This window comes from Prinia subflava, chromosome 22, assembly GCF_021018805.1.
Source record: "Prinia subflava isolate CZ2003 ecotype Zambia chromosome 22, Cam_Psub_1.2, whole genome shotgun sequence".
NCBI lineage: Eukaryota > Metazoa > Chordata > Aves > Passeriformes > Cisticolidae > Prinia > Prinia subflava.
In genome coordinates this window covers 172,563-186,324 of record NC_086268.1, presented here as the reverse complement: position 1 = coordinate 186,324, position 13,762 = coordinate 172,563, and the positions used below count along the sequence as shown (strand labels likewise).

The following is a 13,762-nucleotide window of genomic DNA, read 5'->3' as shown; positions in this document are numbered from 1 at the left end:
CACGGCATCGTGCAGAAGAGATTGTGGGGACCGCAGGAAGGTGCAGGAGGCACCAGCGGGAAGTGACCGGAACATCAGGACGGGGAGAGACCAATGGAAGGGGTGCAGCACAAAAGAGGGAGAAGTCTGAGGATGCGCCAGACCCGGCTGAGTCCACGCGAGCCGTGCCGTACTTGAGTCAAGCCAGAACCGAGGCCGAGCGGAGCGGAGCGGGCGGGCCCAGGGCGGGGTCTGGGGGCGTGGTCTACAAGGGGGCGTGGTCTACAAGGGGGCGTGGTCTACAATGGGGCGTGGTCTACAATGGGGCGTGGTTTGGTGGCGGCCTGGCCGCGAGGCGCCTCTCGGCCGCCAGGGGGCGCACACGGATCGCACGTGGCTCGGTTGCCGTGAGGCGCGGGCACGCGCACCCGCGGTGCCAGCACGCGCGCCGCTCAGGCCGGCCCCCGCGGCCCCGGCGCTCTCGGCCAATGGGGCTGCGGCTTCCGCTTGTGACTACTTCCGGCTTCCCCCGACGTGGCCCAATGGACGCGCGCGCGCCACGGGATTGGCGCGCGGGGCCAGCTTTGGCAGCCGCGCCAATGGGCGCGTGCCGCGTGCGGGAGGGGGCGGGGCGAGACGGCGGGGCCGCCGCGGCGGGGCTGCTCCGCGCGCCGGGCCGAGTGCAGCCGAGCCGGCCAGTGCCGAGCCGAACCGAACCCAGCCGAGCGGTGCCGAGCATGGCGCGGTTGCCCGGCTGGGCGCTGCCCTGGCTGCTTCTCTTCTGCTTCCTGCCCGCCGCAGGTACGTGCGGGGCGGTGAGGGGAGGCAGCGGCTCCCCGGGCTCTCCCAGCCTGGGCCACGATGCCGGCGGTGCGGGGCCATCGGGGAGGAGCGGCCGGTGCTCAAATGCCACCCCAGCGCCCTGTCCGGGCACGTCTTTGTCTTGGCCGCCCACACTGGGAGCAGGTTCTCATCGAGAGTTTGTTTTCAGAGCCGGTGGCGGTGATGTCGGTGGATGTGGGCAGCGAGTCGATGAAGATTGCCATCGTGAAACCTGGGGTGCCCATGGAAATCGTCCTGAACAAGTGAGCGGCTGTTCCAGCGCGCCGGGTGCTGCTGGGAGGGGGACCGGGTGGGATCCTGTCTGTCCTGCCGCGGCTGTAGCCCCTCACCGGCGCCAGGAGCGTGGCAGGGACTCGGCCATCCCTGTCCTCTGTTGTCAGAGGAAGGCTCCCATCCTCCCACGCAGGCTTGTGACTCAGTCCTGCCCCAGGTGGGCAGCTGTGAGGCATCGTCCAGGGCAGTTTGTTAATGCTTCTTTAAGGTGTTTGGGTGCGCTTTGGGTACCTTTCGAGCAAGTGCCAAAAGCCCACGTTCTTAAGGACACGTTGTGGTGCAAACCCAAAAGGGCATCCAGTTCCCACCTGTCCCCTGATTCTTAGTTCCCCACAAAGGAGCCCAGAGCCAGGTTTGTTTTGCCGCAGCTGTTCTAAGCCCGTACTTGTAACACAGGTGAATCTCTTGCATTCAGCTGCTGCTGCAGCCCATCCTCAAGCCACTGAGAGAAGAATCTGCAGGTGAGAGAGAACATATGATCAGGAATGCCCTTGGTTTCTGGGAGTCGGGAGATAACAAGGAGATTTCTCACCCACCTCCTGTTTCAACTAGCTTATTCCTCCCTCTCTCTTCTCAGGGAGTCACGAAGGAAAACACCCGTGGCTGTTTCCTTAAAGGAGAACGAGCGTCTCTTTGGTGATAGCGCACTGGGGATGGTAAGAGTTCCTGTTCACAGAATGCACGTATCCCACTTTGTGATAAATGTCTGAGCCGGTGCTTTATTGTTGTCCTACGCTTCTCTCCTTGTCCTCTGTGTAATGACTGTGTGCTCCTACTCCCATAGCAAGAGTTGTTCCCCACAGTCTGGGAGAGGTTGGTTTGAGAGCAGTGTAACTGAAGGAGTGCAAATGGGTGATGTGGGTTTTTTTTTCTGCAGTCCATAAGGACACCCAAGGTGGCATTCCGATACTTCCAGGATCTGCTGGGTAAGCGGATCGATAATCCCCATGTGGCACTGTACCAGTCCCGATTCCCAGAGCATGAGCTGGTGAAGGATGAGACAAGACAGACTGTTATCTTCAAGTTGTCCCCGTAAGTGGCTGCTTTTAGGTTCTCTGTGGGATAGACTTCAGCTGCCAGGCTTCTGCAGCTCACTGTTGATTTTCTTTTCCATTGTAGAACGATACAGTATTCTCCTGAGGAGATGCTGGGGATGGTCCTGAACTATTCACGTGGTCTGGCTGAGGAATTTGCAGGTTGGGAGGATTTAGCTTTTTCTTGTTTGTATGTGTTTGTGCACTAAGAATTTGGGTAGAGACTGAAAGTGTTCAGAAACCCAGGAGTTACAGAAGCAGGATGTTGGTTCTCTCCAGCTGTTGGCTGTAAGCAAGCTTAGTAGTTATCCAGTTATTGTTTGTTTCTGATATGATGCAAGTGTGGGATCTTAATCCTACTCTTGGGGGCAGACACCCCATTTACCACCTAGCCTTGCAATGAAGAAGCCTTACAGGCAGTCTCTGGAGAAAAGTGAAGTGTTTTGTTTCTCACATGTATGATCAGAGTGGAGGCACATGGGAGGTGGCTGCAGGGGAGGGTGGGAGTGGCTCTGTGAAGGCTGTGCTGTAGCTGTTCTGGATGGAGACTTGCTGCTGGAGCTGAACTAAAAGAGCAAAAATAGCCACTTGCTGTGAAACCTGCTAACAGAGAAGAGGCTGTCATGCATATTTCATGCGGTGTTGCTAATGAAATACCATAGTAATGAAAAGGAGATAAATTACTAGGAAGTTTTGTCATGTGGTCAGTGACACTACAGCCAGTCCAAAGACTTTTTACTGGAGAGTGAATATGATCCAATGACAATGTAAGGCTCCATGAAAATAGTATTTGTTGAAGTGGAAGGCTACCCAGAGTATTTGAGAGTATTTGAAACACATGAAAGAGAGGTCAGTAGACTTGTGGCTTTGTGTGAATATGCCAGGTCTGCTTGGTTTCAGCAGGATACAGAGATTCATCCCTAGGGATCCTGACTGCTGCTGCAGGGTTGCATTCTGTGCAGATCTTCACCTTGGGTCCTCTGGGTTTGCTGCTGTCACTCATCTCAACAAGTCTTTGCATGTGGCTACACTGATGCAGAGTTTTCTGCAACTGTTTCAGAGCAGCCCATCAAGGATGCAGTGATCACAGTTCCTGCTTACTTCAACCAAGCAGAGAGGAGAGCAGTGCTGCATGCTGCCCGCATGGCTGACCTCAAGGTGCTGCAGCTGATCAACGATAACACGGCTGTAGCGTTGAACTATGGGGTTTTTAGGAGGAAAGACATCAATGCCACGGCACAGGTAGGTGCCTTTGGGAGATGCAGAGAGTCCTGTCAAGTTGCCTCCATGCAGGGGAAAAAGTGCTGCAGAAAAAAATCCAGAGAACTTAAAGTGGACTCTGCTGATCAAGCAGTCTCCTCTGTTTTCATGTGTTCACCAACAAGACAAAGAGATTAAACCCTGTATGCATGTATGGTGAAGGCTGAAAGCTGGAGTGAGAGCAGGCCCTGGGAGTTCCCATTTTGTAACCTGTGTTTGTTCCTTGCCCATCAGCTGGGGAAAATAACAGCAGCGATTACTTGAAGTATTGGAACACTGCCTGAGAAGTACTTGATTTTCCTGAGACTGAAGAAAGACCAAAACTAAGGATTTTGAACTATGAAATAGATTAGAAGTATTCTTGTCTCCTTCTGTCAAACATGACCCTGAACATCACCCATGTTTGGTCAAAATCTGAGTCCAGCCCTTAGGGTATAAAGTGAGTCCAGGGAGTGGATATCTGTGGCCTGTATCACACTGAAAGGGTTCTTTTCTTATTTGTGGGGGATATCTAGGTGTTTCTGCTTCATTGACCCAGCTTTTCTTTTCAGAATATCATGTTTTATGACATGGGAGCAGGAAGCACTGTTTGTACTATTGTTACGTATCAGACTGTGAAAACCAAGGACTCAGGAACCCAACCTCAATTGCAGATCCAAGGCATTGGGTAAGAATTCCACATGAGTTCCACAAATCCCACAGGTCTCAGGAAAGAAACCATTTGTTTCACAACCTCTTCATCATGTTGAATTTTGCAGTGAGGCTTCAGTAAAGTAATTTGGATGGCTGAGGGGGAAACGTTTGGAGCAAGAAGGCTCCAGTTGGGAACAATTTTGGTGTTCTTGTCTTTTGCAGAAGGTAACAGAACTTCCAGCAGTCTAGGAGAGAACCAATGTTCTTAGTTTGTTTTAGGCTTGCATTTGATAGCCTCAAGCCATGTAAACCTATTCCATTTCATTTCATGTAAAGTGTTTAAGTTGGAAGAAGAGGAATATACTTCTAGAGAGGAATGAAAATGCAGTGTACTTAATGCATTGCCAAATAAAAAAAGGGTTGCTGCGCATACCCAGCCCAGCAATTTTAACTCCAAAGCATTTAGATTACTATTATCAAGAAAATACCTGAGACCTGATACAGTTGTCCTTTTGCTTCTTAGCTGTTTGACATGCTTGGCAATAAGGCATTTACCTAAAATATAATGAAATTTCCTGTTGAAAGGCTGTTGTGGTGGTGAATCTTATTTCTGTCTTTCTTTCTTTCATTTTATTGTGTTATTTTGGGGACAACCTTTGTTCTTTCACAGTTATGACAGCTGATAATACTGCAGCTACTTTTGACTACCTGCTGCTCTGCACATTTGTGAAATAATACATGAAATTTGTATTTCAATTTGGCTTCAGTTATTACACCTCTGTTCACTCTTTTGCTCAGGTTTGACCGTACTCTTGGAGGTTTAGAAATGGAGCTTCGTCTTCGGGACTACTTGGCAAAACTCTTTAATGAGCAGCACCCGTCAAAAGATGTCTGGAAGAATCCTCGGGCCATGGCCAAACTGCTGAAGGAGGCCAACCGCCTGAAAACTGTGCTGAGTGCAAATGCCGACCACATGGCGCAGGTCTGCCCTGCTGGGGGCTCCTGCTCTTTTTGGGGCTGAGCGTGGGGTGGGTTGAGGACTGGTGTAAGGGAACGCTGTCCCTCTGCAGCACAGGTCTGCTGAGGAGCCTCGCTCCCGGTGGTCCCTCTCAGCTTGTGCCCGCTTGGTAGCACCGGTGATTGAGTGGATTGAAGAAGAGTTATTCGTGTCAAGTGTGTTAAATAAACTTTCACTGAGAGAAGCTGTCCGTTACACCCATGTTCCATCCTCTCATCACCTTAGCAATGGTAGGGTTCAGATGAGTATGGTCAGGTCTGTTGTGTGTTACAAAAGCCAGAACTTCTTGCACACTGGGCAAAGATTTTTCTTGGAAAATGCTCCACAATTAATTTCATTTTGCCTGTTTTTTTTTTTTCTGAACAGATTGAGGGACTACTGGATGACATAGACTTCAAAGCCAAGGTCTCAAGACAAGAATTTGAGGATTTGTGCTCTGACTTGTTCAAGCGTGTCCCAGGACCTGTGCAGCAGGCTCTGAGTAGCGCGGAGATGAACATGGTGTGTTTAAGAAAATGCATTACCAAGCCTGAAGCTTCTGTGTGTGGAGCTGCTGCCACATCATAATTGAGGCATCAGTGGTTGTGTTATCAGAACTGTTAAGAGGTAGAAGCCTGCTATTGTGACAGTGATGTTGGTGCTACAGAGAGGTTGCCTGCTGCAGTGTCAAGCAGAAGCGTGTCATGCTTCGCCTGCACTATCCACCAGAAATTAGGGACTTGGAGGAGGGGCTTGTTTGTTTTAAAACACTCCACTCTTGTACTGTAGGTTTTAAATAATGATGTTTCCACTTTTTGTCTTGGATACTGGTTCTGGTCTCACTCTTGAAGTTCTAACTGAATGAATCTGGAAACAGAGTTATGGGTGTTCAGGCTTCTCATTTGCACACTCCCTAAAGGGAGCCCTGTTGTGGGCTGCAGTTGGACCAAACCTGAGGCAGTCCTTTGGAGGGAGTTACTGCGGGTTAAATGGTCACTTTCCAGGGTGCCACAACTCTTGAGCAGCTTTGAGCTCTGATTTTCAATGCAAGACACTGAGTTACTTCTTAGAGTTTGGATTTCTGTCTGTTCAGATCCAACCGGATCTTGAGGTCACTGTCGCCTGTGGCATTGAGCTATGATTTGTCCAAATTTGAATCAAGCCCCATGTTTCAGGTGGCTTGAAGCCACGGTTGTGTTGTCACTATTTGACAGACCTGACCCCAGGTGCCTTATATGGGCATGGCTGATGTCCATCTGAGATCTGTTGGGCGCTGGCCTGCACAGGGACAGTAGGATGTAGTGTGGGTGTTCTTAGAGCACCATGTCAGCACATGGTGACCAGGGAAGGACCATAAGGAAGCCCTGGACTTAGCTTTCCAAAATTGCTTTCTTAAGACAAGGTGACTGTTTCCAATCCCTAGGATGGAATTGACCAGGTGATTCTAGTTGGCGGTGCCACACGGGTCCCCAAAGTGCAGGAGGTTTTGCTGAAAGCTGTGGGCAAGTGAGTATGTGAGGCCCCCTTCTAGTCTGTCTCCCATTGACAAGCTGCTGTTTATGTAGAGGCTGCAAACTTCATGTCTGTTGCTTTCATTTTGTAGAGAAGAGCTGGGGAAGAATATCAATGCTGATGAGGCTGCTGCTATGGGTGCAGTCTACCAGGCAGCTGCTCTGAGCAAAGCCTTTAAGGTGAAACCCTTCATTGTTCGGGATGCTGCAGTGTTTCCTATCCAGGTAACCTTTGGTTTTCCTCTTCTTGTGCAAGGTATGGGACTGTGCTGGGAGAAGCGGCCCAGGTTGGGACCTCTCAGCTTCCTTTGAGTATGGAAGCTCTGGAGATCTTTCTGCCAATCGAATAAAGAAGGCAGAAGGAAGTCTTCTTTATAATAGAAGTGCACTATCCAAGGAGCCAGGCATATGCAAATATCAGCTGAGGAATATTTGCCTGCCCTCCAACTTTTGCATGAGGCAGAGCAGTTGAACACTGCTGACGTAAGATGCCACAGTTTGCAGTTGCTGAGTCTTACTTTCTTCTGTTTGTGGTGCAGGTAGAGTTTACTCGTGAAGTAGAGGAGGATGATAAATCCAGGAGTTTAAAGCATAACAAGAGGATTTTGTTCCAGCGCATGGCACCCTATCCCCAGCGCAAAGTAATCACTTTCAACCGCTACACAGATGACTTTGAGTTCTATGTCAACTATGGAGATCTGACATTCCTGAACCAGGATGATCTGCGGTGAGTTGAGTCCAGCCAGCAGCTCAGTGGGTATGCAACTTGCCTGGCTGGAAATGTATTGCCAGTGTGTCTGACTGGCACTGGCACATCTGTTCTCTGAGCTGCATGTCCTTTAGGAAACCGAACCCTGACAGTTTTTGCAGTTGCCCATCACCACCAGCATGAGTGAGAGCAGGGATTAGCTGTTCTGCAGCACTATTGTTCTGAGTTCTCTCTCTGCTTTTGTCTCTGTCATCAGAGTTTTTGGTTCTCTCAATCTCACTACTGTGAGGCTAAAGGGAGTTGGAGACAGTTTCAAGAAGCACTCAGACTATGAATCCAAAGGCATCAAAGCACACTTCAACATGGATGAGAGTGGTGTACTGAGTCTTGACCGGGTAAGCACCATCCATTGGGATGGTTGGCAGCTGATGTATTTTTCAGTTCTGTCACTCTCTCTGGTCCCTGCTTAAAACTAATCCTGAGCTTCTGTTTCCAAGGTGGAATCGGTGTTTGAGACCTTGGTGGAAGACAAGCTGGAGGAGGAGTCAACACTGACAAGTAAATACAGAACTTTGATATTCATAATGACTGTTTTGTTACCTGTAGTGACTGAAATAACTACAAGCGTTGTGTTTCTTTGGGTTTGGGGTGTGGAAGTTACACAGTCTGACTGTATGTGTGGCTGTCTGTGCACACAAGGACATGCAGGGAGGTTGGAGAAGTACGAGTCTGAAGTGTGTGAAGCTTGCCTATGTGACCCAGGGAGCCCCTTGGTAATCATTGCAATTGTGAGGGGAAGGACTGAGAGCTGAAGATAACTTTCTTCCTCTGGATAGGTGACATTCTGAATTTGTTGTCTCCCATCAACAGAACTTGGTAACACTATCTCAAGCCTGTTTGGAGGTGGTGGCCCTACACCAGATGCCAGAGAGAACCTGACAGACTCAGTTCAGGTGAGCCCCAGGGTGACTGCTCCTGGAAGGAAGCCTTTTTGCCTTGCTGTGGCAATTATGTAGAATTACCTCTTCTGTGAAACATTGCATGGAATTTCCACATTTAAAGCATTGTTTTGCTTTCCCCTTTACTTGCTTGTGATGACCAGGAGGAGGAAGAGAACCTAGCAGAAACAGGTAAAGAAGAGCCGGGGGAGAAACAAGACGAGAAAAGTCATACTGTAGATGCTGGTGAAGAGCAGGGACGAGAGAAACAGCAGTCTTCAGATCAAGCAGAAACTGCCTCTCCGAAAGTAGAGTCACATAGAAAGGAAGAAGGCGAGAAATTAGAGCCTCAGGTGAGCATCAGATTGAAGGAATGGGACTGGTTTTAGTACCTAAGAAATGGCATTTCCTCAGTGGAATTCTCCCTTCTCTGAAGTGCCCTGTCTTTGAAAAGAGTTGCAGAATCTGAAAATCTGTTCCCTTACTTGAGAACGTACTTTGTGTTACAGGGTCCCAAAGAAAATGGAGAAACTGCAAAAGAGGAAGAACTGTCCAAAAGTTCCAGTGACAGCACAGCTACCAAAACAGAGGAAGAAAAGATCAAAGCACCAAAGAAGCAGAAGCTTGTCCATGAGATCACCATGGAGCTGGATGTAAATGATGTGCCTGACCTGGAGGAAGATGAACTGAAGAGCTCAATGAAAAAGTAGGTTTGAAGTGGCTCTGCTGAGTAAAAACTCTAGATAAAGGAAGTAAACTGCTTTGGAATGGTGATGGCTTACATAGAGTGCTGCTGACCTCAGAAGCCAGTGTGTGGGATGTGCTGCTCAACGAAAGGCACTTGCTACCTTTGATTTCTGTTCTCTTTGCATGTTAGACTCCAAGACTTGACGATCAGAGATCTAGAGAAGCAAGAAAGAGAAAAATCAGCCAACAGCTTGGAGTCATTCATCTTTGAGACCCAGGTAAGAGAGGGATATAAAGAAATGAGAATTTCAGGAGAGCAGAAAGTGTTTTGCGCAGCTTTTGGCTGATCTGAGTGCAGGGGAGTTGTTTGAGCCGAGGGAAAAGCTGATTTGAAGAGCCCAGGTTTTGTCTTTCAGTCACCTTTTCTAATGCTGTTAGGCTTTCCAGGCCCATGTTTCCTCAATACTAAATGAAGCTTCCTTTCAGCATGTCTAACACTCTGAACAATTGCCCCCAGACTGTAAAGAAGCTTCTCAGGAACTGTTGTGCAGAAGAAGCAACTAGTGTTAAGTGAGAGTGAAATAAAGACTGTTGCAGTGTTACCATCATGGGATGTGGGTGTATTTATACCTGGTGCATTACCATTGTGCTCCTAGCAATGCTAGAAGCAGAGCTCAGGTTTGGGAGAGTGCAGGCAGCACCCCAGCGCAGTTGCAAGTGATTGCTCTGGTTGTTTTATACTTCCGGCCTTAGTGGTGTTTGACCAGAGTCCTTGCTCTGTTTTTTTCAGGACAAGCTTTACCAAGAGGAGTATCAGTTTGTCTCAACAGAGGAGCAGAGAGAAGAAATTTCCAAAAAGCTTAGTGAAGCTTCCAGTTGGATGGAGGAGGAGGGCTATGCAGCTGCAACAAAGGTATTGCTGTGTGCAGTCAGGATACCAGTCAGCTGTCACTGACATGGAAGTGGCCACAGAGGCTGATAGAGCCTTTGTAATCTGGTTCTTGAGAGTTTCTTGCTTCACCAGTGCATTATGCACAGAACAAAATAAGAAGTTGTCCCAGCCATTGATGTTTCTACAAGAGCTTCAGCAGAGCTTAGTCATGTGGCTCTTTTTACTGCACTAAAATGATGTATTTGATGGAGTGAAAAACAAATGCAGTTATAACTTCTGAAGTTGCCAATGGTCAAACTGTCTCCTTTCTCCTCTCCCCCATTTTCAGGAGCTCAAAGACAAGCTTTCAGAGCTGAAAAAGCTTTGTAGGAACCTTTTCTTCCGTGTTGAGGAAAGGAGAAAGTGGCCAGAACGCCTGGCTGCTCTGGAAAGTCTGCTCAATCACTCCACCATCTTTCTCAGGTAAGGACAGGCTTTTGGAAAGGAATGTCATGCAACTGGTCATGTATGAGCTGCCAGCAGAATGAGACCAGAGTGAATGTGAGAGTCAGTGGCACTTCCTGAGAAAAGGCGAACAGAACCCTCCTCCCTGGTGTCCTGTTCTGCAGGACCTGTGAACAGGCATATATGAGCTCTGTCCAGAATGGGGGGCAGGAAGGGTCCAGCGTGGTTGTTGTAATGTTTTTGTGTTACTGGAGCTGTAACCACAGAGTTGCCAAAGTGCAGTCTGCTTGGCTTAACAAAAATAAATTTTCTTATCTTCAAGGGGAGCCCGAATGATTCCAGAGTCTGACCAGATATTCACAGAAGTGGAACTTAGTACACTGGAAAAAGCCATCAATGAAACAACGGTACTGAAGGATGGAGTGATGCTGGGGGAGGGTGGGGTGGCAGTTTGGGTTATGACCTCTACTTTCACTCAAGGTCATGGAGTAGAACATGCATATTTTATTTTTGTGCCACCAGCAAACTTTATGTGTGTTTCAGTGTTTCCTAATGCCCAGCCTTGACCCCATTGTGTCTGGGGAGAATCATGGTTCCTGTATTGCATGTGGAATTGTCTTCAGGGTGGGGGTGGAGCCCAGTGATCTGATTGTGCTTGGTTTTTAAAGGCAGGCACTGGGTTTTGTTTCTCTTTGTCCTGTGTCTGGGTAACTGAGAGGTTGGTGGCAATGTAGCATGGAGGAGAGCTGTCCTGAATAAAGCAGAATAGGTGGGGCAGTGCCTTTGAGATACTGTGATGTACAGCAGTTCCTGTAACCCAGAAGCATTCCAAAAGCACCTCTTCCCTCACGTCCCACAGATTTGGAAAAACGAGACGCTGGCTGAACAGAATAAGCTTACTCCTACTGAGAAACCTGTGCTGCTCTCCAAAGATATAGAGCTCAAGATAGCAGCCCTGGACAGGGAAGTGCAGTATCTCTTGAATAAAGCCAAGTTTGCAAAACCCAAACCCAAAAGGGAGAAGAATGCCACAAAAACTGATTCAGGCAAGAATACTACAGCAGCCCCTGAGACTGAGAATACTATCCCTCCCACGGAGGGGAAACAAGAAGGTAAGTAGCAGGCTTGGAGCATGTATGTAACTCCCTGTTATACAATTATCATAACACATGGTGTTTCTCTTGATTGAATGGGGAGCTAAAGATGGGAGGACAGTAGTTAACTGTGAGATTGACTTTGCTCTTAATTTTCAAAGATAACTGGGAAAATCTATGTATTGCAGTGTCCTTTTCCCCACACCATTTGTTTGGGTATTTTATGAAGAAAGAGAAATAATTTATAAATTTCCCAGGATAGTCAGTACCTGTCTTGCTGACTTGTTAACTTCTAGGAAAGGTAAGCCATTGACTGCACTTTGATGTACCAAGCCAAATATTCAAGGTCCTGTCCTAGATAAATGAGTAAAATGAATTGTTGGTGAGAAAGGTTTGTCATCTAGATGGACCCCAGGAAAAAAAAATCTCTTATGGCACTAGGACTTACAGTTTTTTGAACTTTCTAAGATCCTCAGATCCCAAGGGCCCTGGTCCTTTTAAATCTGGAGTGCTGTTTTTCAGCATTCCTGATGGTTCCTCTGGTCTGAGCAAGGGATTCTGCTCACAGTCACAGCTCCAAAGGTCATCTGCCTGTGCAGCAGTCAGTCTCCAGGCCTTCTGGGGACATAAAGCCTGGCACTCAGACGGGAATATAGAGAAGTGGTGCTTCTCTTGAGTAGAGTGATCCACTGTGAGAGTGAACTATTACAATCCTGCTGAGGTACCACAGCTGGCTGGTTTAACCTCACCTTTACTCACCTAATCTCTTTGTACCTTGCTTCTGTGTGTTCTCCCTTGACTTTTGTTTCTTTCTGCTTTAAACATAGACAAAGTGGAGGATATTGATCCAGCCAAGGAACCTCCTACAGCTGAGAAAGCAGCAATAGATGATAAGCCTGGATCAGACTCTGGTGGGTAAATGTTTTGCTAATGATCTGGAACTTGGGAGCTGCCAAGTGCAAGGTGTCTGGGGACTCCTTTGCCGATTTTTAGCTGTAAGAGCTAGTATGATGGTAGAACCCCTGACCACTGATCCATTGTTAACTCTGCAAACAGGAAGACAAATTTTGGTTCCTTGCTGTTCCTATGTTTTTGTTGTTCAGAGTGGAATTCTAATGCACCACTGCTCTTTGTGCGCCTGTCCCTGCAGGTTGCAGCCAGTCCCATGGCTGAGACCGGGCTATGCTTGAGAGCTGCTGTGCTGCTCCTCCTGCCAGGGCAGCACTGTTAACAGCAGCAGAGAGTTCATGTCTTCAGCTCAATGGAGCTGAGTGTCAACTCCCAAAACCTCTGTACCATGGACTGCAGCTTTTGTGGCAAATTTTGCGAATGTCAGAGACTCTCAATGCTGCTTTGCATGCTGTAAAAACCATTGCAGTGTGAAACTGAGTTTGCTTCATTACACAGGGTCCAAAAAAGAGAAGGCAGAAGCTGGAGGAGAAAACAGGAAAAACGATGAATTGTAACACCCTGAAATCCCACGAGTGTCAGCATCTATTTATTTCATAGTTACTTTCTTGTTTTTCTTATGGACCTGGTTAGTCATGATGTAAATGGAACACAACAAGAGTCTGACAACACAATGGGATAGAGATGTAAATTTTTTTTTCTTTCTGAGGATTTTGCCTCTACTAACTTAGTGAATTGGTTTTTGTTTTTCTTCTATGTGGCAGACTGCCCACCAAGAATTGTCTCTGTTTCAGTACAGAAGTCACTAAAGTGACTTTCCTGTGGGGAGAAAGCAGTAAAGAAACATCTTAAGGTGTAGGAAGTAACTTGGAAAATAAACTCTGCCCCACCTCTTGTGAAGATGATTGCAGAAGGATACAGACCTGAGGTGCTGCTGTCTTTCCATATGAGGCCCTGACTTAGAGCAAATTGTGATTTCAGCTGGTGGGAGGTGTATTAATACTTGGATTCATGAGAAGGTGGAACAAAATTGAGAAGGGAGATTATCTGTGCTTTGAGCTATGACTGTGTCTGTTTTCCATAGGCTATTTGTTAAAACTGACTGTGCTCTGTAGCAGAATCCAAAAACCATGAAGTAAGACTTGACAAAAAGATTCTGTTTATAGTTTTAAAAGTTCAGAAAAGACATTTTCTGAACATTGAATGTAGAGGAGAGGGAAAGATGGGCCGTGTTGGCACATCCTGTAGTCAGTCACAAGGACAGTGATACAGATCAACCAAACCTGGAAAGTCTAATGGCAACTGCCTTCCTTCCTCGATATTTTGTGCACTTGGAACGACTTAATCGTGTGACCTTCCCTGTCCCTGGCTGTGACCTGCCTCCTCGGACCCTGCTGCTACCACACACACGAGTGGGGTTCGACGGCTGCGAATGTACATCTGACATTGTTCTCCATTCTGGCCTCTTCAGCCAAAAATAAAATGACACTTCCGGACAGCCAGGCTGTGCAAGCGGGGCCGTGTGGGGCGGGGGGCGGGGCCGTGTGGGGCGGGGGGCG

At 47.9% G+C, this 13,762-nt stretch overlaps 1 protein-coding gene across 1 annotated transcript; it reads left to right on the top strand.

Annotated features, from left to right (window-relative positions):
* Positions 1-591: 591 nt before the first annotated feature.
* Positions 592-13,701, top strand: HYOU1 (hypoxia up-regulated 1). Its single transcript, XM_063417767.1, has 24 exons — positions 592-780; positions 971-1,064; positions 1,673-1,751; positions 1,973-2,127; positions 2,215-2,291; positions 3,190-3,371; positions 3,941-4,056; positions 4,821-5,004; positions 5,407-5,541; positions 6,443-6,525; positions 6,623-6,755; positions 7,070-7,257; positions 7,496-7,634; positions 7,737-7,797; positions 8,110-8,192; positions 8,342-8,530; positions 8,687-8,883; positions 9,055-9,142; positions 9,655-9,777; positions 10,085-10,218; positions 10,523-10,607; positions 11,060-11,312; positions 12,122-12,205; positions 12,702-13,701. The coding sequence occupies exons 1-24, from the start codon at positions 717-719 to the stop codon at positions 12,758-12,760; spliced, it is 2,985 nt and encodes a 994-aa protein (XP_063273837.1). The 5' UTR covers positions 592-716; the 3' UTR covers positions 12,761-13,701.
* Positions 13,702-13,762: the final 61 nt, after the last annotated feature.